A 27878-nucleotide genomic window follows, 5' to 3' on the forward strand; every position below is an offset into this window, starting at 1 on the left:
ACTTAAGATTTTCAATTTTATATCTCTACCTTCTTCTCTTTTTCCCACTGGCTATCAAGAAAACAGAGAGTGATAGAGATGTGATACATATATACAATGGAATATTACTCAGCCATAAAAAAGAATGAAATAATACCATGTACTGCAACATGGATGGACCTAGAAATTGTCATATTGAGTGAAGTAAGCCAGAGAGGGAGAGATATCGAATGATATCACTTACATGTGGAACCTAAAAAGACATCATGCAAATGTACGTACAGAGAGAAAGAGACTCACAGACTTAGAGAATGAACTTACGGTTGCTGGGGAGAAGGGACAGTTAGGGAGTTTGGGATGGACATGTACTCAATGCTAGGTTTAAAATGGATGATGAACCAGGACCTACTGTAGATCACATGGAACTCTGCTCAATGTTAGGTGACAGCCTGGATGGGAGTGGAATTTGGGGAGAATGGATACGTGTATATGTATGGCTGAGTCCCCTTGCTGCTCACCTGAAACCATCACATTGTTCATTGGCTATATCTCAATACAAAATAAAAAGTTTAAAAAAGAAAAAATAGAGAACGGTAGGATTATCATATGCACAATAGCTCATTAGCTTCAGCTTACATTGTACACACCATGATTTCAGAACAGTAATAATATCATCACCACGAATATGATTACTAAAAACTTCAAATATATTTTCATGTGCTCTACCCATTTTCCTTCTGAATTTTTCTAACAAAAATAGTGTATCTACATTGTTAAAACATAGGACATACTATGCTTTCTAATTGCCATGTTACATTAATTCTACACACACACACTTAATGTTCACTACCAGTCCTCATGTTGATGTCTGACCAGCAATTCTGGTTGTTTTAAGTTTGTTCTCTAATTCCTCAGGAATATGGCACTAGAAAAATATTCACTGAATTCTTCCTCAGTGACAATTTATTTGGGGCCTTTATTCTTGATGGAGAAGGAAATGGCAACCCACTCCAGTCTTCTTGCCTGGAGAATCCCATGGACGGAGGAGTCTGGTGGGCTACAGTCCACGGGGTCACAAAGAGTCGGATCCGACTGAGCGACTTCACTTTCCCTTTATTCTTGAGCATGAGTTTGGCTGGATGAGTCCTGGGTTCACATTTGTTCCCCCTCAAGTATCTTAAATGTCTTACTTCTGTGTTCTGATGTAAAGTATTATGGGCAAGCCTGATGATGATCTGGTCTTTTTTTTCTTTATGAGTAAATTGATCTTTTTTGCCCAGATGCCCAAAGGATTTCTTTTTCTTTAGAATCTAGTAATTTTATTAGAATACGTCTTGGTGAGGCTTCCCCAGTGGCTCAGCAGTAAAGAAACTGCCTGCAGTGCAGGACTCACAGATGATGTGGGTTCGATCCCTGGGTCGGGAGGATCCCCTGGAGGAGGAAATGGCAACCCACTTCAGTCTTCTTGCCTGGAGAATTCCACAGACAGAGGAGCCTGGCGGGCTACATTCCAAGGGGTTGCACAGAGTCGGACTTGACTGAAGGGAATTAGCACAGCACACATCTTGGTGCTGGTCGTTTCCGATCCGTGTTCACACACAGTCTATCTCAGGAAAGTTGTATTGAATTTAATTTTTTAGTATTTGCTCCATTCTCTAGCTTTGGTGTTTTTCTCATGGGCTTTCTAGCATACATAGATTAGATTTTCTTTATCCAACGTCTAAGTTGGTCAACTTCTCCAGACGGATTTAGAAGTTGGTAAAAAAAAGTTTGTATACGTGCTCAGCTGTGTCTCATTTCTGTAACCCTGTGGACTCGCCAGGCTCCCCAGGCCATGGGGCTGTCCAGGCAAAAACACTGGAGTGGGTTGCCATTTCCTCCTCCTGAGGATCTTCCCCACCTAGGGATTGAACCCCCATCTCTGGCATACCCTACATTGGCAGGCAGATTCTTTACCACTGAGCTACCTGGGAAGCCCAAATAAAGTTCATCTTACTTTATCTTCATTTTAAAGAATTTTCTTTCTTTTCACTTTCTATTTCTCTTAAGACAATATCTCCTGTTATTTATCTGCACTTGTGTAATTTCTTAATACAAACAAACTGTAGAAACTTCTTAAAGAGATGGGAATACCAGACCACCTGACCTGCCTTCTGAGAAATCTATATGCAGGTCAATAAGCAACAGTTAGAACTGGACATGGGACAATAGACTGGTTCCAAATAGGGAAAGGAGTACGTAAAGGCTATACATTTTCACCCTGCTGATTTAACTTATATGTAGAGTACATCATGAGAAATGCTGGGCTGGATGAAGCACAAGTTGGAATCAAGATTGCCGGGAGAAATATCAATAACCTCAGATATGCAGATGACACCACCCTTATGGCAGAAAGCAAAGAACAACTAAAGAGCCTCTTGATGAAAGTGAAAGAGGAGAGTGAAAAAGTTGGCTTAAAACTCAACATTCAGAAAACTAAGATCATGGCATCTGGTCCCATCACTTCATGGCAAACAGATGGGGAAACAATGGAAACAGTGGCTGACTTTATTTTTTGGGCTCCAAAATCACTGCAGATGGTGATTGCAGCCATGAAATTAAAAGACGCTTAGTCCTTGGAAGGAAAGTTATTACCAACCTAGACAGCATATTAAAAAGCAGAGACATTACTTTGCCAACAAAGGTCTGTCTAGTCAAGGCTATGGTTTTTCCAGTGGTCATGTATGGATGTGAGAGCTGGACTGTGAAGAAAGCTGAACGCTGAAAAATTGATGCTTTTGCTTTTAACTGTGGTGTTGGAGAAGACTCTTGAGAGTCCCTTGGACTGCAAGGAGATCCAACCAGTCCATCCTAAAGGAGATCAGTCCTGGGTGTTCATTGGAAGGACTGATGCTGAAGCTGGAACTCCAATACTTTGGCCACCTCATGCGAAGAGTTGACTTACTGGAAAAGACCCTGATGCTGGGAGGGATTGGGGGCAGGAGGAGAAGGGGATGACAGAGGATGAGATGGTTGGATGGCATCACCGACTCAATAGGCATGAGTTTGAGTAAACTTCAGGAGTTGGTGATGGACAGGGAAGCCTGCTGTGCTTCAGTCCATGGGGTCGCAAAGAGTCAGACCTGACTGAGCTACTGAACTGAACTGAACTGAACTGAACTAGTGAACCAGTGAAGTTGCTCAGTCATGTCTGACTCTTTGCGACCCCATGGACTAGCCTACCAAGCTCTTCCATCCATGGAATTTTCCAGGCAAGAGTACTGGAGTGGGTTGCCATTTCCATCTCTGAATTTCTTAATAACTTAATTCCTTTGGAATAGTTATTTTGGTTTTCACCTGATGGTGGACACGACCGGCTGATAAGCGCTCACATCTCTCAGGACACTATTCTGTTCTCCTCTCTGCCTCCTCAAAAACTCTGTGGGATTTGACCTTGTTTCTTTTCTGCTGGGATTTTACTTTATCTCTTTCTGTTGCCCTCCTTTACATGAAATTAGTTCTGAAGTTTTAGGAGGAAGAAGGATTCCTGGTAGCTCTTAATGGCTCTAGAGTTTCTTCTTCAGTTCTGGGGGCAGTGTTCAAAAATATAAGGGCTCGGTTCCTGTCATCTCCCAACTCTGTTACTCTCCTTCCAACTGGACTTTCTCTTTTCCTTCCCTATTCTGAGTGAATTTCTCCTCAGCGTGGGGCTGTGTCCTCCCAGAGGTCTTTGGCTGGTTACGTTTTGTGAGTCATGGGACCTACCTGCTCCAGCCCCTCAGACCTTCCTGTAGACCCTCCTCACTGCCCCCGTCTCCTTCATGGAGTTGTATGCCTGAATTCATCACAATGTCTTGGCCATAGCTGTTGCACAATTAATAGTTGTAGAATAAATGAATGAAATTTAACTTCATTCTTAATTAAAGAACTCTAATAAAATAATCAATGGGAATTAATAACAGAATGGGTTAGGATGGTTTTACTTATGTGAATGATTTTTCTATTTTAAATAAATGGTTAATTAGCTATTTTCTGATTTGATGACAGATCACCTGTCTATTTAATTTAGTTGAGCAATTTTACTGCTCTGATAATACTTTTTCTAGGAAGAAGTTAACCTACGAACAAAGTGCAATAACACTTTAACAGTTCTTGCTGACTACATCTGTCACAGTCTCAAATTCTGACAGAATGCACAAATTATGCTCCTCTTTCCATTTATTAACTAAGGGATTTATATGACTTTATTATGTTCAATCTATTTACGATACACTCTAGGAGCATTTGGGCAAACAATTCCTTTTCTAAAGGAAGACAAATATATCTTATATATCTGGTAATTTCTGATTAAAAAGTACACACAGGGTTTGAATTTACTACATTTACATAGAATTTACATACATTTACTGAATGCATTTTTTTCAACATTGTGAAATTTCTATGAAAAACATTTGACCTAGACCAAGAATGTTCTAGTATTCAAGAAAGTTTAATGTCCTAAGGAAACAATCTGAGTCTGCGGCCCATAGTATGTAGCCCGTCCAGGCTCCTCTGTCCATGGAATTTTCCAGGCCAGAACGCTGGAGCCAGTTGCCACTTCCTACTCCAGGGCTCTCCTGGACCCAGGGATTGAACCCTGGTCTCTGCCTTCGCAGGCAGATTCTCTACCACTGCGCCACCTCTGGGAAGCCCTATGTGGGTCCTTAGCAGAGGTCGCTGTGCAGTTCTTTTCAAGGCATGACCCACATTTACACAGATGCCTTTCAGCCACTTACTGGCATAAAGTTGAGAGTGCCCGGAAAGAAACCTGCTGCATACTTATTGGAGGGTGGTGACAAATTAGCACGAAGCAGAGCAGAATGTTTGTACTCATCTGAGTGTAAAATAGATACAATAGTGGTGAAGGCATAGATGGGCTAAGCAGGGTGGGGAGGACAAGTACTGACCCTTTGATATGACTTGTGTTATTTTCTGGGGCTTTTTTTTACTTATCACTGTTGAATAGCATTTATAAATAGAACTAACTTGGCTGAATGTGATTAATTTGTAACATGAACTAGTTCTGCATGGAGGAGAAGTCCATTCTCAGGTGAGCTCAAAAGTAGCAAATTCTCTAAAAATCACTTCTGCATTGTCTGCCTTTGGAATCACAGTGAGGGTCTTTGTGTGTGTGTGTACATATACATATTAATACTTATCTGTCAACTTATGCTGTTTAAGCTATTAAACAAGTTTGAAAATTTCTAGAAACATTTTCATAAAGTGGATAATCTACAGACAGATACCTAACATAATTTCGACCTGACAGAATAACATTTGCAAACATTAAGAACATTTTAATATTAACAAAGTATACTATTCCTTGTGAAAGTGAAAGTGTTAGTTGTTCAGTGGTGTCGGACTCTTTATGACCCCATGGACTGTAGCCCACCAGGTTCCTCTGTCCATGGAATTCTCCAGACAAGAATACTGGAGTGGGTTGCCATTTCCTGCTGTAGGGGATCTACCTGACTCAGGGATTGAACCCATGTCTCCTGCATTGCAGGCAGATTCTTTACTGTCTGAGCCACCAGATGGGCATTCTACTATTCCATACCTAAGGAAAAAAAAAATAAAAAATAGTTCTTCCTACATTTCATCAGACTATAGTCACAATACATCCTGTTAGATGACCTATATCTAGGTAATATCGCAACTCATCGGTATGGTTTATATTTTATATATTTGGGGAGTAAATTATTCAGTCTTTATGTGTATGCTCAAGGGTTCTCTTAAGAACAGGAAATACTCATTTTAAAGTATAAAATGCATAGAAGCTTCAATAAACTCATCTTTTAAGAATCTAAATAATGAGTCAGGGGAGAGGACACTCAAATAGAGGTTGCACTTTGGTAGTCTGTTGTAGGAAGAGTTGGGTTGGGTAGGAGAATGTTCTATAGTGAAGCTGGGTCCCAGTTTCAAGTCCCATATGGGCCAGTTTGCTTTCCGTTTCTTGCCGGTCACTGGCTCCATGCTAAGTGCCGGTGGTCAGCTAAGGGTCAGGTCATGAAGGGTTCAAACCCTCCACACCACTGGACTGCCCCTCAAAAGGCCTGTCCTCTAGGAGGGCACAGACGGCTCCTTACAAAGTTTAATTCCCAAGCTTTCCTCAGAAAAGAGAGCGAGAGGGAAGCTAGATCTTGTGGGAGAAATTAAAAGCACAGGGATACTAGGTAAAACTAAAATCTGGGGGAAACTGGCAAATGTTCTGTTAAAATGAGTCAGAGCTTGTCAGCCGTCCAGGAGCTGCCGCAGTCTTTCAAATCCTCTGAGCAGGAGAGGTGGCCGTGGAATTTCCCAGAGTGGCCTTTTGGGGGCACTCAGGTACAGCTACAAAAGCAACCGCTACACAGGCTGTCTAGCTTTTCCCCTGCTGAATTCTGGCCTCTGTGAAGTCCTGGCCACAAGAACCTGGGAAAGCCCTCCCCAGCCTTGTCTCCTAGGCCCCCGGGGGCGAGAAATCCCCAGTGGAGACACCATTCTCTGGATTACCGCCCTGGCTCAGTGGTAAAAAATCCGCCTGCCAATGCAGGAGACACAGGAAACCAGGTTCAATCCCTGGGTCGGGAAGAGCCCCTAGGGGAGGAGATGGCAACCCACTCCAGTATTCTTGCCTGGAAAATCCCATGGACAGAGGAGTCTGGTCGAGCTACAGTCCATGGGGTTGCAAAGAGCCGGACATGACTGAGCAGCTAACCAATACAGGCCTACATTTTTCTGCTAGAACGCCTCTGTTTGCACACGCAAACGCCAAGGACTGTACCGACACTCTGCCTACTCGGTTCACGCTCTGTCTGTCCTGAGAAGTGACAGGTGAGACCACTGGGTCATAAAGATGTTCAATCCCTCGCAGGATGTTCACCCTGCAGGAAACCCACACCCCTCATCAGAACTCGGGGCTCTGGCTCTTGAAGGCCACCCTTTCCTGATACCAAGCTGCCTCCGTTTTCCTTCCCTTTTGCACTTTTATTAAAAAAAATTCAGCTCACTATTCCTTCATCATTTAGAGACTCACAGAAAAGCAGGGTATATGCTTCCTCTTTGGATAAAAAAAAAAATCTAAAATAACTTTATAGAGGAACATGAATTTATGATTAATCCATTTCCCCATGCTATATAGAGAATGCCCTATTTTCTACATGTATTAGAATTTAAAAAAACAAACAAACAAAAACCACTTCTTAAATTCTCAGTAATCTTAACCTTATTTTTCTTCATTTGCAGGTAGTTAGCCCCAGGGAGTTGGTGACAGCCTCTCTGGGGGTGCCTATCACATCGCTGTTTGTTTTCTCAGTTTTGTTGCTAATAATGTTCTTTTCATCCCTGGACATCTGTCATCGACTGATGTAGTAAATTGGCTAGAGAAAGGGCTAGACCTTGTTCATTGCCTAGAAAAAAAAAACAACATCATTAGGATGTCTGAAACTAAATGTAAGGAGAAAACAGATCAAACAGCACCTGAAATATAATTAGAGAAACAGACTGCATCCTGGATTGCAATTTACAAGTTGTTTTTTTTTTTAATAATTTTTTTTTTCTTTTTCAGATGTTTCAGATGACATCTGAAACTCAAAAAGTAATGACAAAAAGTAACTCAACTTCTAGTAGCCATGGAATCTTCTGGAAAGGAGGTCAGAATTATTGGCTTGTTTGTCCCTTGTCCAAGCCGTGGGCCATGCCGTGCCCCACAGGAAGGGTGAGGCTGTGAAAACAGATACCTGCAAACCATTTTCACTGCAGGAGTTTCTACTGAGGGTGTGACTTCACAGACCTCTGGAAGCTTCTGTCCTGCAAATAGATCTGCTAAGCACACTTTCTGACGGTGCACTCATCAGAGGGCAAGGGTGGGCACAAGTTATTTTGCCCTTTACTGCAGCCCCTGAGAAATGCTTTTGAGCAGTGCTCTTAGTCTCCAAACATGAGAGCCTCACCCTCAGAGAAATGGAACTTCCCCAAGAGGGTGTGGTACTCACCACCTGCACCCTCTCCCCTGCCCGTCTCTTCCTGGGCTTTGCTTTTCTCTAAAACAGGAGTTTTACATCTCTCCCCTCTCTAGTCTGGAGGCAACTATGTTGGTGTCAAGGTGAATCAGAGGCCAGGAGGAGGGGAAGAGTGACATGTCATTGTCTGGAAGTTTTGTGTAAGCCTTTGGTTTGAGGCAATGCAATGGGTTAGTTCCCACTGCACGTTTAATGAGCTGATTAGAACTTCCATGACCCACATAATTTAAAACACGATTTTCTGGATTGTGTTAGATGGCATTACACTTATCTTTCCTTGGTGTCAACAAGTCTTTGATACCAAGGAAGTTTTTTTGGAGTGAAGGCTAAGTAAGCTGCTTTAGTGCCCAAGAGACAGTCAGGAAGGTTACTGAGAGCCAAGTGGTCTGGTTGTGCACCCCCTTCCCTCCAAAGGTCACCATTATGCCTTCCATCATGCCTCACGTCGTACTTGACTTCTGAGACTTAGGGATCTCATTGCCATAAAGGTCTCGATAGTTTCCACTGTGAGCCTCCCTTCTCTCCTAAATCCTTTCTCTGTGCCCCCTGGAATTCCTGCTCCACAATGAACAAGCTCTCCTATATAATCAACCTTTTCAAACATTTCTCTCTCCTTCCTGATTTAACTGAAACTGGCCCATCTCCTTGCAAGCCTCTGCAATGAAGGCTGTGTTTTGTTTCAGGAGTGCACACCTGAAAGCCAGAGGTGGAGCTGGTTGTCTCCTGGTTCTTCAGCGAGGTTCCTAAACTGTCAGACTCTTCTCTCTTGCAAAACCCCACCCTGCTGCTCTTTTGAAAGTTATGCTGTCTGACTACACATCCTCACCTTCTCCCCACCGCCACTGCCTGTAGCAGTCATAGGTGGATAAGTCCCTCATTCTTGGGAGACTTTAGCTCCTAGCTCATGATTTTCACCTCTGCCCTTACTCTTGTCATCTTTCTGGGGATCGAACCATCCATCCATCAACCTGTTCTTTCAGTTCCTTTATACCTTCTCATTTCTGGAAACCTTTCAAAAAAAAAAATTCTTCTATCGTTCTAATCCCTATCTGGGCCTTGTCATCCTGAGAACTTGCACCACCTCTGACACCTAAATTCTGAATGTGTCCCTTTCAAACCATCATCTCCTATCTTTCCTTTCCTGATATTCTTACTGAAGTATGGACAGTGCTTAAATTCTTCAGCATCATTGAGACTTCTCATGAGCTGCCCTGACACTTTCTCCCTGGCCACTGTTTGTTGTCTCTTAAATCACTCAATACAAATGTCAAATGAGCATTTTCAACTTCCTCGTGATTGTGTTGTGATTCTCTAGTAGCGCATTTTCTCTTCTTTCTTCCCAAACTGCTCACATCCTCCACCCCATCCCCATTTCCTCCCTGGACAGTTTACTTCATATTTCACTAAGAAGACAGAAGTTATGAATGAGGTATTCATTTACTGGGCAGATATTTACTGAGCATCTTCTCTGTGTCAAACACTCTACGTGGAGAAGATGCAGCAGTGAAAAATGTGTCTGTTTTCATGGAGCCATCAGACACCAACTTCTCCCCGCCCCCTCTTCCACTACAACAGCAAACACTCCTTCCCCCTCCCACCCCACTCACCTGTGACTTTCTGTCTTCTTACAACAAAGAAAGTGGCTTTTTCCCTGTTAAGGGTCAATTCCTCTCTCTGTGCCATGTATCCAAACACTTTTCATCTTCTAAAGTACTTCCTTTCTTCAGCTAGCTCATCTAGTTCTTGAATTACCAAGTAATCCATCTCTGCTGGATCATTTCAATGAGCATAAAGCAAGCTCTAGCCTCTTCAGTCTTTAAAGAACCCTCCTGCTATTTCTGCAGTTCTTTTTTCCTTTTCATAACAAAAGTTCTACAAGAAGTTGATTCCCTTTGGTGGACTCTTAATCCCATAAATATATTGTCTCTTGTCTCCAACTCTCCACCAAATCCGGTCATTACACTGACCTGTGATCTCTGGATTGCCATGTGCAAAGGACAACAGACTGACTTCCTCTCATTCAGCGTCTCATTAGCATTAACACAAATCTCCCTCTGGGGAACACTTCCTTTCTTGGCTCCATCAACATGGCACATCTCTGTATTTTCTTCTACTTTACTTGAGGCTCCTGTATGGTCTCCTTTGCTGGCTGCTACTCTTTTACCAAGCTTTCCAAACACTGGTGCTCCTTAGGGTTCAACCGTGGTCCCTCCCCTCTTACCTCCTTTTGGCAACTGTCATGGATGTAAAATACCACCTGCATGCTAACAATTCCCAATTTAGCAGTCTCTGACCCCTGACCTTCTTCTCTGAGCTCCAATGCACACATCCAAATCTCGACTTACCTCCTTCTCAATGCTTCAGGCACATCAAACATATTAACATATTCTGGACTGAACCCTGATTCCACGCTTCCAGCCTTATCTACTACCATCAAACCCATCTCAGTGAATATTATTGTAGGATTCCTTCATCTCCCTGACTCACAGGTAATCAATCACTATGAACTTTAATTCTACCTCTCAGTATTCACTTCTTCCTGTTTCTTCTGCCAGTCCTCATCTGGACCATGTCCATTTTGCAATAAGACTGACTTTCTTAGAACGTGATTTGGATATGTCCATCCCCTGCTTAAACTTGCAAGGATTCCCTGTTTAGAATAAAATCCAAACTCTTTATCATGGCTACATGGTTTGGATGGTTTTTATCTTTCATCACGGTCCCTCTTGCTCATTATTGTCCAGTCACATTGACTTTATTTAGTGGCTTGAAGAAAGCAGGCACTCCATCCCCTCTGGGGCCACAGTTCATGTGCTTTCCTTTGCTTGGAAGGCTCCTTTCCCCAGCCCAGTGAACCTAGCTCAATCCATGGGTGTCCTCTCAACTTTCATATTTCAGAGATCCTGACTCCTTTTCTAAAGTAGGTTACATCTTAGCTTTTATCATGATTTGTACCTTTGACTTCATTATCATTTTATACAACACTAGCACAATAATCCATGGGTTGCAAAAGAGTCGGACATGACTGAGCGATTGCATAATAACAAGCACAATAATAGTAAAAAAAAAAAGTATTAAAGATGTTTGTTGAATAGGTGAAGGTTATTTCCTTAAGATTCTGGCGATTAAACTGAAAGAGGAGGTAGCTGGTAAGAGTGGAAGTATGTCTGAAAGGCAGTGCTTCTGAAGACTCTCCAAACCCCCTGAACTTACAGATATCACATCTGTTTCCTTTGGGCTTCCCTGGTGGCTGAGATGGTAAAGAATCTGCCTGCAGTGCAGGAGACTGGAGTTCAATCCCTGGGTGGGGAAGATCCCTTGGAGAAGGAAACAGGCCACTCACTCCAGTATTCTTGCCTGGAGAATCCCATGGATTAGAGGAGCCTGGTGGGCTACTGTCCGTGGGGTCGCAAGGAGTCAGACACCACTGAATGACTAACGCTTTCACTTTCTCACTATCTGTTTTCTTTAGGGCCCGTCTAGAACTTTGGAGTCACTCTGCTTATGGACAGTGTAATATCTTTGCTAAGTAGCTTGGACTTGGTGGGTGAGGGTGGGAGGCTGAAAGGGGCTTTATGAATGTAAATTGTAAACACAAATCACAGACAGGACCAAGAAGCTAAAGTACATGCATTGTGTTAAATTCCAAGGGGTTTTGATTGCATATTTACTTTAGGAAGGTAATGATTTACAGTGTTTAATGAGTTATTTTTAATTCAGATCTCAAAAAATCAAGTGCTTATCGAATGAAATTGAAAAGGAAACACATACAAAGAAATTAGATAGCTGGTGAGCATCTCTACCATCCAGTAATGAATTCAGTAATTAAGGTTTTATCAACTCTGTTTTATCAACTTTTAAGTGAACATTATACTGATTATTTTTTAATTTTTTTCTTTTCCATTATGCTTTTTTAAATAGGATATTGACTGTAGATCCTTGCTACTCTGATTTTAATGTCTACTTTGATGCTGCAAGTTCAGTCTATTGACGGACTGTAAATAGTACTTATATCAGAAATATTTTAGTGTAGCACTTAATATCTGCAACTTACTTCGCCATCTTATTTATTTACAAAAATCCTAAGAGATGACTGAGCATTACTCTTCCTTCTACAAACCGAGAAACCAAGTTAGAGACTAAAATGAGCTGTCCAAGGGAACTTGTAACACGCGATGTAAAAATTTCATTTCGTCCTGTAACGTGTAAGTTGCCTCAAGCATCCAGAGAGAGGCTGAAGGTTTCAGCCGCTCCTGGGTGAGGCTGCCCACCCCCACAGGCAGGGGTGGTGGTGTAGCTGGAACTCTCCGCTGCTCGGCAGACCTCATGCCACCGTCTGCCCCGAGGCCACTAGGTCTTGTCCATGTGTCATCAGGATAGAAGTATCCCCGGCTGCAGTGACCTGCTTATATCAGTCACCAAAGAGATTCCTGGCTCCCTTGTCGGTTTTCCCGTCTGACCCCCGACCCCACACACGGCCCCGTCCATCCCTTTTCCCTCCCGCGTCCCCCAGCTGCGCTAACTCCCACCCCCGAGCTGGGGGAACTCAGAGTGAGTCAGCAGTAACTGCCCTTAACCCAACCTACCTACTCTCTCAGTGTTCTTCTCACGTCCTCCCCTCACTGACCTCGGCTTCCGCCCCAGGACAGGACTTCCGCTTCCTTCCACTTTACTTCCCCTTCCGCCCCTCACAAGTTTTCTCCACCGCTCCCTTTTGCGTCACTGTGTGGATTTTCAACATCCTCAAACGCAACAGCTTTCGCTTCTCCTTCTGGAAGCCTCCCCCGCCCGCCCCCAAGTTGTGATGTTCAAACCATCAGGCTCTGTCGTTTCTCTTTTACAGTCGGATACCCCCAGCTCCCTCCATCTCTCTCTCCCTTCCCTGACCCATTTCTAGAAGCCCCAGTTCTTCCCTCACCAGCACTCCCTCCAAGTCTGTCCTGATGATAATTCTGGAGGGTCCCAGGGTCCACATGGGCCATCCTTTCCAAGACCCTGGCCTTTTCAAGTCCGTGCCCTCAACTTCTCCAGTCACCTTCTCTGCTCCCTTAACTCAGCCACCCTTGGGCCCTCTGCCTACCGACCTTGTCTTTGCCAATCTCCACACCACCTCCACAAAACCCTGAATCCAAAGACTCCTTGAATCCAGCGGGACCCATAGCTGGTGGACCCTATTGCTTTTCTCCACCCCCCTTTTCTTCCCCCTTCTCGCCTCATCCGCTGAAACCCCAGGCTCAGTTACTACACTCACACCCATATGTCTGCCCTGATCTCCGCTGTCTCTCCTGCTTTTGTTTCACCGGGGTGGCTGGTTAAACCTGACCCTCTGCCTTTTCTGCATCTGTGCCCACAGTGGTCAGCGTGACAGAAAAAAAACCCAGGTTGATGGATCTCACTCCAAATTCACTCATTTTCTACCCTTATTCACTCCCTACCCTCCTAAATTCACCTAAATACCCTCCACTTTCACCATCCTTTCCACTCTCTGTAAAACTCTTCCCTCACTTAACTCTCAAGTGATGACTCTGTTTCCCATGAAACAACCAGCAAAATCCTTCCCGTGTATCCGGCCCTCCCCGCTGCCACCAGGTCGAGCCGTCCCCACTTTGTCTCTGGCCAAATCTACACTCTGCTAGCTGTCGAATCAAGGATGTTGCTCCTGACATGCTCCTCTTTCCTCCGCATTATCTCCCTGCTGCCCTGCAATCATTCCCATTAGCACATAAACATGGTAATTTTTTGCCTATAAAAAAGAAAATTTTTTTGATTTCACATTCCCTATCTCCAGCTACCTCATAGCTTTGTTTTCATTGATAGCTAAATTCCTAAAAAAAAAAAATAAAAAAAAAAAATAAAATAAAAAATAAAGTATCTATATTCCCTCTCTCTCATTCTTCTCCCTTTTCCACTGAACCCAATCCAGGCAGGCTTTCACCCTCACCAGTCCACTGGTCAAGGTCACAGTGACCTCCAAGTTCCAAATCCCAGGGCTCACTTCCCATCCTTATCCAGCCTAATAGGTGCATGGCGTGGATAATCAGTCTTCCTCCCAGATACACTGTGTTCCTTTGGCTCCCAGTTTACATGTTCCTGGATTCCTTCCCACTTTATTCGGACCACACCTTATATTTCATATGTTAAAACACTTTTTACATGAAATAAGCCTTAGATATGGTTGCTTCAGAACTCCTGTGCCCAATTGACTCTCTACCAGGGATCTCTTCCCAGACCTCACCATGACGCTTTCCTTCATATCTTTCAAGTCTTCATGCACATAGCACCTGCCTCAGTGAGACCTTTCTTGGCCACCTTGTGTAAAACCTCAGCTCCCCCCAGCATGCACCATCCTTCTTTTTGGTTTTATTCCTCCTCCATGGCAATGATAACTGTCTAACATATGATGTGAAAGTGTTAGTCGCTCAGTCCTGTCTGACTCTTTGCGAACCCACGGAAGGTAGCTCATCAGACTCCTCTGTCCAAGGGATTCTCTAGGCAAGATTGCTGGAGTGGGTAGGCATTTCCTTCTCCAGGGGATCTTTCTGACCCAGGGATTGAACCTGGGTCTCCTACATTGAAGGCAGGTTCTTCACCATCTGAGCCACCAGGGAAGCCCAACCAGAAGGTGATGCCCCTGGGTGGGTTTGAACCACCAACCTTTTGGTGAATAGCCAAATGTGCTAAATGAGTCACAGAGACATAGCAGCTCTGTTAACATATTAAATACTGAACACATTTGTGTATATATAACATGAATAGCTTTCCCCAACTAGAAGGTAAGCCTGAGAGGACTCTCTTTTTCACTTCTCTATCCCTGTAAGAATCGTATACAGCATATGAGTAGGTGCTTATTAAGTATCCGACGAATGAAAGGGAAGAAGGAAGGAAGGACTTGTGGTTTTTTAGGAAATAAAGATCATTATTGCTGTGATGCATTATGTGGCCATTAGCACAACTGATCAGAGAAATAGTGACTTTGATTATAGCTTGATTAAATGCCTGGGAAAATGCAAAATGGCTTGAATTTTATGTAGATCTAAGGAGATGATTATAGTTGGCTTCTTTCCCTACTAATCACCCAATGATTCTAAAACAAATATGGAAACAATCTGCAAATATTGGTACAAGTTAGAAGAGAAGGTTCTATTATCTGAGCAGAAATCTCAGGGTAACAGTCAGTGATTTTTGCTTTAAGAAATCTCACGGCTTTCACAGGAAAATAGCTGTGAGGGAAAGGTGTTTTCATAAGTAGGTATGTTAGGGATCTGTTATCAGCTCTTGGAAATGCAATATCATTGATTCTGTTTGTATTTGAATAAGCATCCCTGTTTGTTATTCTGGAAATTTACAGTCTGAAAACATGAACGAGGCATATTGTAACCTGCTAATTCAGGGAGTTGGAAATGATTCCTGCTTTTCTTCCTCCCTGAGTTAATCCACTTTTTGAAATCTCATATTGGAGATGGAAAGTTCCACTTTCTGACATATACACACCAAACAAAAACTCACAGACCAAAAACCTGTTGAAAAAACTGAGATACTACACCTCTAACTACATGTTCTCTGGTCAGAGTGGGCAAAGACTGCCTTTGGGAGTAAAAATCAATAAGAGAGTACAAAATAGGTCAACCACCATGCTGTAAACTATAGGACATTTGTTGTTGTTTAGCTGCTGAGTCGTATCCAACTCTTCTGTGACCCCGTGGACTGTAACCCACCAGGCTCCTCTGTCCATGGGATTCTCTAGGCAAGAGTACTGGAGTGGGTAGCCATTTCCTTCTCCGGGGGATCTTCCCGACCCAGGGATCGAACCCATGTCTCCTGATCGGCAGGAGGATTCTTTACCACTGAGCCACCTGGGAAGCCCATAAATTATATGGCTTAAGTATTTATTTTTTTTTAATTTTATTTTAGTTTTTGGCCGAAAAGTGCGGCATGTGGGATCTTAGTTCTGTGGTCAGGGATTGAACCTGTGTCCCTGCATTGGAAGTGTGGAGTCTTAACCACTGGACTGCCAGGGAAGTCCTGACATAAGTATTTCAAGGATAACTTGACATCAGATTTAACATAATAATATGGATCCTGTAATTCCATATGAGGATTAAGAGATTTATTTCTAAGTGGTCAAAAAAGTGTGTATGTGTGTACGTATACATAGGTGATATGTAGCACTCTGAATTATTAGCACGCCTATTTAGAACCTGACATATCTCACTAAGCACACACAGCATATAAATAATCAACTTTCAATGGGCCAGCCATTGAATATCAGTCACATGTTCACACCCATTGAGAACGCAGCGGCAGAGAAGTACAGATAACACGCAAAATAGAAAATTCTGGCGAAGAGAGCTTGCACATGCCCCCACAGACATCAAACCCAGCCTGTCTGTGCTGATCGATCCCTTAGGCATAATTCCTCTCAGCATTTATTTGTTTGCTTATCGGCCACCACGCCATACCTGCTCACTGCCGTGTCCTGAGATGAAATGCTCTGGCAGGTAGCAGATGTACCAATTAATAACCTGTCGGGTCTGATGGATAAGAGAGGGAAAGCGGGTTCCCACACACAGTGCCTGCGTGGCTCCCTTCCCCACTTCAGGCGTGTTGGGGGCGGTCAGGAGACACCCCCTGCCTCCCAGGAGAGAGTCTGCGTGGTCTCATTACTATCTTCCACGGCACTCGGGGCAGCCTGTGAGAGGCGGACTCACCTGCTCTTCTCCAAGAATCCTGAAGTGATGGAGCTCTTTAATCAAGGAGTTGGGACAGCCAGCTGTTGGGAAGAAGAAGAATTAATCACCGATGAGTTATTCCCATTCAGTACGGTAATGTGTTCTCACTGCAGTCATGACTGCCGGGGACCAGTATCGCTGCTGGGAAGGACACAAATGCTCACTCATAAAACATGGTCTAACCAACGACCAGACAACACACCCCACCCCCACCCCAGGGTGCTCCAGCTGCTGCCAGCCCCCCGCTGTGGCTCTGGAGAAAGGAGTTGCACGTGACCCTGACCAGCTTTTTCTCCCCTCCCGATTGTGATCTGGACGTTGTGGGGCTCGAGGACACCATGTCATTTCTGCCCAGCATGTCACTTATCACGAATACAGAGGCAGGGTTTCGTGGGGCCAGAGAGGGCGAGTTGGCAGCTGTTGGTTCATTTCACTTATTTACCACCTCCAGGCGCGGCTTCTGCACGCTGAGTGAAGGATGAAGATGGGGCAGCTGGACGCCCTGTCTCCATGGGATGGGCTAGAGTTTAGAACCGTGCTTGGTTCTTCCAGGAGGCTTTGTTAAGACCCTAAAGATGCTGCTTTTCAGTTTGGAAAGGGTCTATTATGGAGTCCTGTGCCCACCACCTTCTAGTTCTGCTCAGTCAGTGAGAGCCTACTCAAGCTTGATTCAGAGTTACCTTCTTCAGTTGTTAAAAAAAAAAAAAACAACCAAAAAACAAGTAAGTGAATAAATCATGTATGTCGTGTGTTCAGTTACTCAGTCGTGTCCGACTCTTTGTGACCCCATGGACTGTAGCCCACCAGGCTCCTCTGTCCATGGGATTCTCCAGGCAAGAACACTGGCGTGGGTTGCCATTTCCTCCTCCAGGGGATCTTCCTGATCCAGGGCTCGAACCCATGTCTATTGCATCTCCTGCATTGGTAGGTGAACTCTTTACCACTGCACCACCTGGGAAGCCCAAATAAAGCATATCCATACATATACACATATGTGTATGAGTATATATGTCTATCTATCTGTCTCTCTACCAGTGCCAGGGCATGCCAGTTCCTGTTTAAAAATGTATCCTATCTCTGTATTTTAAATAGAATTATTCCATAGCATTAATTTGCCATCACTAGTAACATAAACTTGGGAAACAGAATTGATAGAGAAACCTGTTTATTTGGGATCAGATCTATGGATGATGTAATATGTTCCTATCTCTGTCTTTTAAATAGCATTATTCCACAGTATTAATTTGCCATCATTAATAACATAAACTCTGGAAACAGAATTGATATAGAAACCTGTTTCTTTGGGATCAGATCTATGGATGATGTGATATGTTGGCTTTTCTATTAAGGAAAATGGATTCTGTGAAGATGCACCTAAGCGACAGATGAAGCTGAGCTGTTTCTCTGAGTCGTTATGTGAGAAGGTGGGAGGCACTGAGGATGCTGGCCTGGGGAGGGCGGGCTGCCGGGGAGGCGCTGTCTGCAGGGGGCAAAGGAGTTATCCTCTGCAAGAGGGGCTAGATGTGTGCGTTATTCTAGAAGGCAGGATTAGAGCAAATAGATTAACCAACAGCAGGTATGCTTGGGTTCACTATGAATAAATTTCTAATTTAAAATGGAATATATTTCCTTACCAGCCGGTAACTGGAAGTTTTCAGACAGAGGCTAAATAACTATTTATGCAGAATATTTTAGAGAGGAATTTGACTTGAGTTAGTTCCAATTCTGAAACTGTGGTCACATGAAATGCTGGAACAGCGATTTAGTCTTTGTTACTATTTTCAATATATATTCGTCTTTGACGTTATTGCATTTCATACTCTTGAGAAAGTGGTTCACAAATGTTCACTGAGGTAATAATTTTTTTAAAAAAATGAACAAAATGTAAACAGCAGGCAAGAAAAATAAATGGAAACCCCAAGGTGGATATTTTGGTGGAAAATCTAGTCAATTAATTGTCATAGGCACATCCTACCTACAAGGAAGGAAAGCTAGACCCTGACACTGGAAGAAACCCTTGAGCTGTGTTTCTCCTGCTGGAAGCCATCAAGGTTTATAGCCTGAGTTCCTTTTTAGAGGTTGGTCATTTCAGAGTTGCTATTCTGATCTAAACAATTAGTAAAAGTCTATTCTGGGTCATTTGGTTGACTGCCATTCAACCAAAAACCATTGGAGATATTCAGCCTCCTGTCCCTTCTTGGGAACAAGGGGTCATATTTTTGTTTGGTGAAACTCATGAGGAAAGAACAGAGGTGGAAAGAATTCTGAGGACACCTTCCCAACAAGCGAGGGCCGTGTGGTTTGGTGCTGAGGATGTGAGGGGAGGGGTCACCCAGCCTGTCACCTAGGAGGAGGGCTGACAGACTGAGGTTTGCCAAGCACCAGCTCGTAGGCACTCAGGGCCCCCTCTGCACTCTAAGGACCGACTTAGTTTGGTAAGACGACAGTGCCCTCCATATGAAATTCAGAGTTAATTTGAATACTTCTGGTTTTGTGCTTTCATTTATATTTAATTTATATTTTTTCACTTGGGTCTTCTAGCTGTATAGCGTAAAAAGTTTCTACCTAAATTTATACCTAGACATAGCTAAGAAACATCATTAAAAACAGTTTCATTCAGGCTTCGAAGTTTTAGACGATTCTTTTTTCCTTTACCAGTGGTCCTTTGCATCCCTCCGACTTGAGAAAAACTGATTCGACTTATTTTAACGGCAGGCAAAATAAGACACAGAATTGAAAATCAACGTACCTTCAGAATTTGCATTCTAACTTTCTCCGAAGATGTAACTAAAAGGATTGACGTCAGTGATAGCCCAAATGTAAACATCTTGAACAGACGACTAGCTAATTACCTGAAACACCTGGTCGATGTAACAAAATATGACAAACAAGGAGAGACGTGGCATCGAATGCGAAGAGAAGGGCTGTAAGGGGTCACGGTGTGTAAGAGCGCGGAAGGACACCTCTCACTGTGTGCGTCCCGGGCCGCCAGAGCGGGAAGCGGACAGATGCAAAGCCCGGGTGACGAGGCGGTTTAAAACGAGAAATGCGAAACCTGCACGTGGAAAGCCATAGTGCAGGCAGAAAGGGGTAAGTTCGTGGAGGGGTGCAGGGGGCAAAGAGAGCAGATGAAGACCACGTGAGGACAGGCGTCAGCGGCGTAATCTGAATTCTTCCAGGCACTTCACACAGGGTCCACACATAGGACAGTGGATCGCCACCGCTGTCTACTTGGACCACACTGTCCAATAAGCGTGTGCAGCCCTCAGCAGCCTTCATGTCCCTGTCATTCCATCTCTTGAGATAACAGCTAAGAGGCCTCTGTTAAAACATGTACATCAGATATCATGGCATCTGCCACAGGTCTTCCATCTCACCAAGAGTCAAGGCCAAGGGCCTTGGTGGCCTATGCAGGGTGCTTGGCTGCCTGGCCCGCTGTGTAGCTCCTTATCCCTCTCCCGCCGAGGGTCCCGCCAGCCTGCTCTCAGTTCTGACCGCCCCAGACAGGCTGATGTCTGCAGGGCTCTGGATTTGCTGCTCCCTCTGTCCAGAAAGCTCTTGACCCTGCCATCTGCATGGAGTGGTCCCTGACTCCTTCAGGCCCTGGCTCAAATGCCCCATTCTCAGTGAGGCTTTTCAGGACCACCCCGGGTGAAACTGCAGCTTATTTTCATCCTCCCGATCCTCCGTTACTGCTGCATTTTCTTCATAGCTCTCATCACCTTCTAAACTACTTTTCTGATATAGCACTTTATTTTCTGTCTCCTGCTGCTGAAAGGCAAAGGTGACAAGCGCAGGACCATTGCTTTCTCGTCACCGCTCTGTCAGCTGTGTCTAAAACACTGCCTGGTTGGATGAACTGTTCAACAGCAGCTGCCCCATGAATGAGTCATCCAAGCAGTCACTGCCCACCTAGCTCGGTGACCATGACACTTAGGAGGGGCTCCTATCCACCCCTCCTCTCTTTTCACCATGGAGGCTTCAGCTCTGACCTCCAGCCCCCTGTGTGCTTTGATTATCAGTTAAGTGAACTTTATCTAACCTCTAACCTCTCTCCCCAGCCTGGACCCCACCTGGGAGGATGTCAGTGATGCTTAGATGTCATGACTCCTTTGTACTTTTACTGTACCTTCTTTGCCAATATCCTATCTCCAGTTCTGGGCTTCCCTTGTGGCTCAGCTGGTAACGAATCCGTCTGCAATGCAGGAGACCTGGGTTCTATCCCTGGGTTGGGAAGAGCCCCTGGAGAAGGGAAAGGCTATCCACTCCAGTATTCTGGCCTGGAGAATTCCATGGACTGTATGGTCCATGGGGTCGCTAAGAGTCGGACACGACTGAGTGACTTTCACTCACTCACTATATCCAGTTCTGGGTAAACACTACCAACTGTTTTTCCTTCTCCTGTTCTAGTTCTGCCAATCACAGCTGGTGTAGCAAATAGGGACTAGAATACCTTCCAACAGAGATTCACACCATCTGCCTGAAGCTGCATCCTTGTTGAGAATGGTGCTGCTGCAGTTCAGGGTCCACTCACTGTCAAGCCCGTGGTCCAGCTTGTTCCTGTGACTTGCCTTTGGCCAGCACCCTCTCCTATCTCCCTTGCGGATTCTTCCTAATCATCACCATCCTTCTCAATTAACCTTTAAAACTTCACTCTTAAAGTAGGACCTCACCTGACCAGAAATGTAAAGCTCCGGTGGTGAATGTGGAGATGTGCAGCCCAGGCCCCTGCAAGGAAGGCTAGTGGCCACACTGCAGGAGGACATGAGAGATGCCTTGCCCTGTCTCCAGTCTCCCTCTGCTGCACAGAGCCGCCTCGCCGGAGGTCACATCTTCCCCAGGACCCCCGAATCTGCTGTCTGGGTGAGGGGGAGGTGGACCTGCCCAACCATTTTCTCCCAACACCAGCTGCTGTCGGTCGACGCTGGCTCCCAAGTCTCTGCTCACGTGGCAGTTCAGCTTCTCCCTCGGCCCGACCTGGGTCTCTGCTCCTCCTTTCTTAGATGCACATCTCCCTGAACATCGTGTCCTCTGTCCTCTGCTTCTGACTTGGCTGCCAGAGAACCTGCCCTGTGGCCACTAGCAAGTGTGCATGCTAAGTCACCTCAGTCGTGTCCGAGTCTGTGCGACCCCACGGACACTATAGCCCACCAGGCTCCTCTGTCCACGGGATTCTCCAGGCAACAATACTGCAGTGAGTTGCCATGCTCTCCTCCAGGGGATCTTCCCAACCCAGGGATTGAACCCGTGTCTCTTATGTTGCCTACATTGGCAGGCAGGTTATCTACCACTAGCGCCACCATCCCTGAACTTCAAGTTGTTTAGTTGCTAAGTCATGTCAGACTCTTTGTGACCCTATGGACCGTAGCCCACCAGGCTCCTCTGTCCACGGGATTTTCCAGGCAAGAATCCTGGAGTGAGTAGCCATCCTCTCCAAGTTACAACTCCTCTTCCTACTCCTCCAGGATATGGTTCCTCCTCCTCAAAACAAGAGTCATTTGTCATCCATCCTAACCTGTCCCCTTCAGCTCCTTATGGTTTAACTCATCATTCACTCAGTCTCCTCAAACTCTACTGCTCTGAAGCTTGTTCACTTCAAACCATATGTGTTATTCAAATCTTCCCCCTTTAAAAATTCAGCAAAAGTCCAGCCTTGAGCATACAGTTACCACCCTCTTTCTTTCCTTCTCCTTCCATCCAATTTTCTCAAAAGAATAGCCTATAGCCATTGTCACCATTTGAAAATATAGCAGCTGGAGGTATGGGCTACAGAAGGGAAATATCAAAATGGGGCCTTTTAAAATAAATTCTTGTCACCATGGCCTAGTCTGAAGCTCTGATTCTGTACCAACTAACTAGCTATATGCTCGTGGATCACTTGGTTACTCTAAATGCAAATTATCAGGAATAATCACAGCTTCTACTTTAAGTAACAGTTTTGAATGTATGTGAAAGCAGGATGAAATGACCTAAGGAATTAGAATGTGAATTTATTGCTGATGATATTAATGGCATATCCATATCTATTGCTTGTTGCTGCTAATTCTTTAAAAAATTTTTTTCTATTTAAAAGGAAAGTAACTAATTGAAATAATTGCTACACAGTTTATTGTTTTAAGATATAAAGGTCAAGACTTCTTTTCTTTTCAGCTCAAACATGTAAAGGGCTTGAAAATTATGACTCCCATTCTTACAATAAGAAAAATCTGGGCAAACTGAAAGTCAACGCATTTTCTTGGCTCCATCAGAGAATGGATGTCACAGGGCAAAGAACCTCCCTGATATCTGGACAGATAGGCAAGTCTAGAAGTCACAACCCAATCTGCTTAACTGGAGTAGAAGCTGCTGGAACAATAAACCAGTAGGAATATTGAGACAGCAATTTTGATGCATGCTGTGTGTGCTAAATCGCTTCAGTTGTGTTTGACTCTGTGCGACCCTACAGCTTGTAGCCCACCAGGCTCCTCTGTCCATGGGATTCTCCAGGCAAGAATACTAGAGTGGGTTGCTGTGTCCTCCTCCATGGGATCTTCCCCACCCAGGGATCAAGCCTGCCTCTCTTTCATCTACCTACACTGGCAGGCACATTCTTTACCACTAGCACCACCTGGGAAGCGCTTTTGATGAATCTGCTATTATATAAATGGGGTGTAGACTAGTGTGAGAATCAGAAACTCCAGAGGCATGAAATCGTACAGATTTTCCTGATATTTATCTGTAAGCACCCCACCAGGTCCTCAAGGTGGGGATCCCCTTGTGGCTCTGGCAGAGGGAGGGGAAGAGTAAGCACTGTGAAAAATGTCCAGAGTTTTCTCCATAGCAAACGTCTGCCCTCCAAGGCAAGGACTTTGCTAGCACCTTACCCTGCAGCCATGAGAGAGGGGGCATTCCTCCAACTCCAGTCTGTCTCACTGAAGAGGGAAAGAACAGTCTACGGGAATCAGGGCTTCAAGGATATAGACTGAGAATGCTACCTATGGGGGAGGCAGTAGGAGGCAAGGGGAAAAAGAAAAAAAAAAATCCCTGTACCACTGTAGAAGCACTTGTGAGACTACAGACCCAAGAAGCAGGCCCACAGGAAGACTGAGATTTGATCAGAAGATCACTGTCACCACCACACCACATTAACCTTACCACCATACCAGTTAGCCTTTAATAACATAATGGTGGGTGGTAGCTGAAAGAGTTTTAAGACATGGATTCTCTCTGAGAAGGAGTGGTTAGCTCACAGTCAGGAATGGAGACAAAAATCAAGAAAACTAGAGGAATCTGGAATGTCTGGCATCTTCAGCTACAGCAAACATTAAACACTTAAACACAAGCCCAAGTCCTTGTCAGATCGACATATATCCTCACATTAAAGGCCTACATCAGCTCCTATTACATGTAGAACATGTCCAACTTTCAGCAAATAATTACTAGTCATGTCAAAAGGCAAGAAAAACACACTCTGAAGAGAAAAAGCAAGTGTCAGAATCTGACTCAGGTATGATATAGATGTTGGAATTATCTAACAAGGAGCTGAAAACAACTATGATTAAGATGTTAAGGACTCTAATGGAAGAAGTAGACAAAACACAGATGAATAATGCAGGCAGAAATGCAAAATCTCTTAAAAGAAAGAAAGTGAAGTTGCTCAGTTGTGTCCGACTCTTTGCAACACCCTGGAGTGGACTGTAGCCTACCAGGTTCCTCTGTCCATGGGATTTTCCAGGCAAGAGTACTGGAGTGGGTTGCCATTTCCTTCTCCAGATCTTCCCTACCCAGGGATTGAACCCGGGTCTCTTGCATTGTAGGCAGACGCTTTACCATCTAAGCCACCAGGGAAGTAAAAAAGGTCTCTTAAGAAGGGGTCAAAAGGACATGCATGAAATGAAAAGGTGTAACAGAAATGAAGAATTTCTTTGATGGGCTGTCAACAACTTGACATGACAAGAAAGAATAAGTAAATTTGAAGATTGAAACTCAAGCTAAAATCAGAAAGAATGAAAAAAGAAGAGAATATTCAAAAACTGCAGGACAAAAATAACATACACATAATTTAAGTACTAGAAAGAGAAGAAAAAGAGAACAGAGCAGAAGAAATATTCAAAGTAACACAGACTGAGAACTTGCTAAGATTAAGGACAGATACCAAACCGCTGGTGCAGGAAACTCATAGAATATCAAAGTGAAAGTGAAAGTTGCTCAGTCCTGTCCGACTCTTTGCAACCCCATGGACTATACAGTCCATGAAATTCTCCAGGCCAGAATACTGGAATGGGCAGCCTTTCCCTTCTCCAGGGGATCTTCCCAACCCAGAGATTGAACTCAGGTCTCCCACATTGCAGGTGGATTCTTTACCAGCCACAAGGGAAGAATACTGTGAATGAAAAGTGCATATAAAACCAAGAATATGTGAAGAACAGACACATACATCACGACAGAGTCCTTCCCTACATGCCTGGAGAGAGGTAACCATCATCCACCAAAGATGTGTTCATTTTCCTGGTTATCCTCCACTCTCCTCTCTCCCTCAGTGGGCGGGTTCCACCCTCGCTTTACCGACATGTGACTGCGGAGGTGCTCTCAGTTCCAGCAGGGCTCACCCTCCCCCAGCCCAGGTGCCAGGCCCAGTAGGAAGTGAGAAACAGTGGGGAAGCAAGAAGAGAAGGAGAAGAAGGGCCCTTTCTTCTCTACCACTGACCAGCTCTATCATCTTGGGTCCAAGAGGCTGTGTTAACTCTAAAGCTTTCATTTTCTACTTGAAGAAAGGAGAGTAAGAATACATAACTTACGGGGTTGTTGTGAATGATGTGTGTGTGTATCTATATGTTTGTAACTGTATGTATTATCTAGTACAGTTCATTGTACACAGTAGGAACTTAATGAATGGCAGTTGCTATTTTGACAGTCTCTGGAATACGAGGGACTCGTGAGACTGTACTTGAAATGTTGTTCTGTTGCTGTCCCAGAGATACCTTTTTAATCAAATATTCAATATTTAGAGGCTGATTTTGCTAAAGGAGTCCAATATCCAGTTGCTAATTAAGATTTATTATGACAATGTACCAAAAGACAATAGATAAGCAAAGATACTCATACATCCTTGATCATCTATATATATGTACAGGTACATATGATCAGATCATATATGCTTAGAAAACTATGGCTTTAAGTGTGTGGCCTTTTTATTAAGTCATTATTCTCATTTATTCACTACAATCATCTAAAATGATTAATAAGCATCTTGATATCTTCATTCACGTCATGGCAAATAGATGTGGAAACAATGAAACAGTGACAGACTATTTTCTTAGGCTCCAAATCACTGCAGATGGTGACTGCAGCCATGAAATTAAAAGACACTTGATCCTTGGAAGAAAAGCTATGACCAACCTAGACAGCATATTAAAAAGCAGAGACACTACTTTGATGACAAAAGTCCATCGAGTCAAAGCTATGATTTTTCCAGTAGTCATGCATGGATGTGAGAGTTGGACCATAAAGAAAGGTGAGTGCCAAAGAATTGATGTTTTTGAACTGTGGAGTTGGAGTAGACTCTTGAGAGTCCCTTGGACTGCAAGGAGATCAAATCAGTCAATCCTAAAGGAAATCAATCCTGAGTATTCATTGGAAGGACTGATGCTGAAGCTGAAGCTCCAATACTTTGGCCACCTGATGCGAAGAACTGATTCATTGGAAAAGACCCTGATGCTGGGAAAGATTGAAGGCAGGAGAAGGGGACGACAGAGGACGAGATGGTTGGATGGCATCACCGACTCGATGGACATGAGTTTGAGCAACCTCCAGAAGTTGGTGATGAACAGGAGGCTTGGCGTGCTGCAGTCCATGGGTGGCAAAGAGTTGGACATCACTGACCCACTGAACTGAACTGATATTTTCATTTGATATCATAAAGCTTTATGACAAGTTTTTACCTTTGAACTAACTGGAAATTAAAAAAAAATCCTCACTAGTCATTTCAAAGTGCACGCTTTACATATCTATACTTACAAGGTCAATTAATAGAGTCAATAATGCATATAACTTAAACCACAGATCCCCAAGCACCTCCACTTATCCAAATGTGCAAAACGAAACTAACTCAAATTTCCGACAAAAGGGACAGTTAGCAACTACTTAATCTACCTTCTGTTTAGCTTCGCGAGTCAGCCATAACACATAGTAAGGGCATCACTTGAGTATACAATCAACAGATGGATGATTATGGCAAACAAGCTGTGGTTTAAAAACAAATATTCCACAAAGATGTCAAAGAAGAGAACTGACGACTCCTAATTCTGTTTAACCAGAGCTGAATCTGTTTTTTACTGTGGGGAAGAGGGGGCCCTCTGTTTTCTACTTGTAGTTTTTTTGTAGTATTCAAGGTTACGTGTCTTTCATAACCCAGGTTGTAAGTGAAGTAAATGACAGAGCTGAGTAACAGACAATTCCAATTCCCAGACTATGCTCTGAAAACTACTTTCTGCCTTGTGAGGGTGGTTTAACAAAAACAGATGTTAGACTTGTATATAGAAATGCCACACATTCAGGATCTTATATACTGCATTATTTTAACCCTCAAACTAATAAGATCAGTCTGATTAACTTGAGGGCACTTCCTGTGTTTGGGGGGAGAAAATATACTACTTTAGAGACATCAAAAATCTAAACAACAAAGTACAAAAGCAAAACAGAATTTCAGAGGTTAAATGTGTTCCTCATGAAAGTGAAAGTGAAAGTCACTCAGTCGTGTCCAACTCTTTGTGACCCCAAGGACTTACACAGTCCATGGAATTCTCCAGGCCAGAATACTGCAGTGGGTAGCCTTTCCCTTCTGCAGGGGATCTTTCCAACCCAGGAATTGAACCCAAGTCTCCTGCATTGCAGGTGGATTCTTAGCCAGTTGAACCACAAGGGAAGCCCAAGAATTCTGGAGTGGGTAGCCTAGCCCTTCTTCAGGGGATCTCCTGACCCAGGAATCAAACCAGGGTCTCCTACATTGCAGGCAGATTCTTTACCAACTGAGCTATCAGGGAAGTCTGTAGTGACTTAAGGGAAAAAAACCAACAACAACAAAACAAGAAGATACTATGAATATGAGACAGAAAAGAACAAACCTGCCTCCATAATGAATCTATTTCTTTCTTTTTTTTTTTTTTTATTTCAA

At 43.9% G+C, this 27878-nt stretch overlaps 1 protein-coding gene and 1 non-coding gene across 8 annotated transcripts in view; both read right to left on the reverse strand.

Moving 5' to 3' along the window:
* PRKN (parkin RBR E3 ubiquitin protein ligase) overlaps positions 1-27878 on the reverse strand; it is a 1211540-nt gene that overhangs the window by 197153 nt on the left and 986509 nt on the right. For all 7 annotated transcript variants that reach the window (XM_043457375.1, XM_043457374.1, XM_043457372.1 and 4 more), the window contains one exon: positions 16706-16767. In XM_043457375.1, the coding sequence (XP_043313310.1) occupies positions 16706-16767 (62 nt within the window). The remainder of the gene's footprint in view (positions 1-16705; positions 16768-27878) is intronic.
* Positions 24482-24553, reverse strand: TRNAC-ACA. The gene has a single exon. It is a non-coding gene; the product is annotated as a tRNA-Cys (tRNA).

This window comes from Cervus canadensis, chromosome 33 (assembly GCF_019320065.1).
Source record: "Cervus canadensis isolate Bull #8, Minnesota chromosome 33, ASM1932006v1, whole genome shotgun sequence".
Classification (NCBI taxonomy): domain Eukaryota; kingdom Metazoa; phylum Chordata; class Mammalia; order Artiodactyla; family Cervidae; genus Cervus; species Cervus canadensis.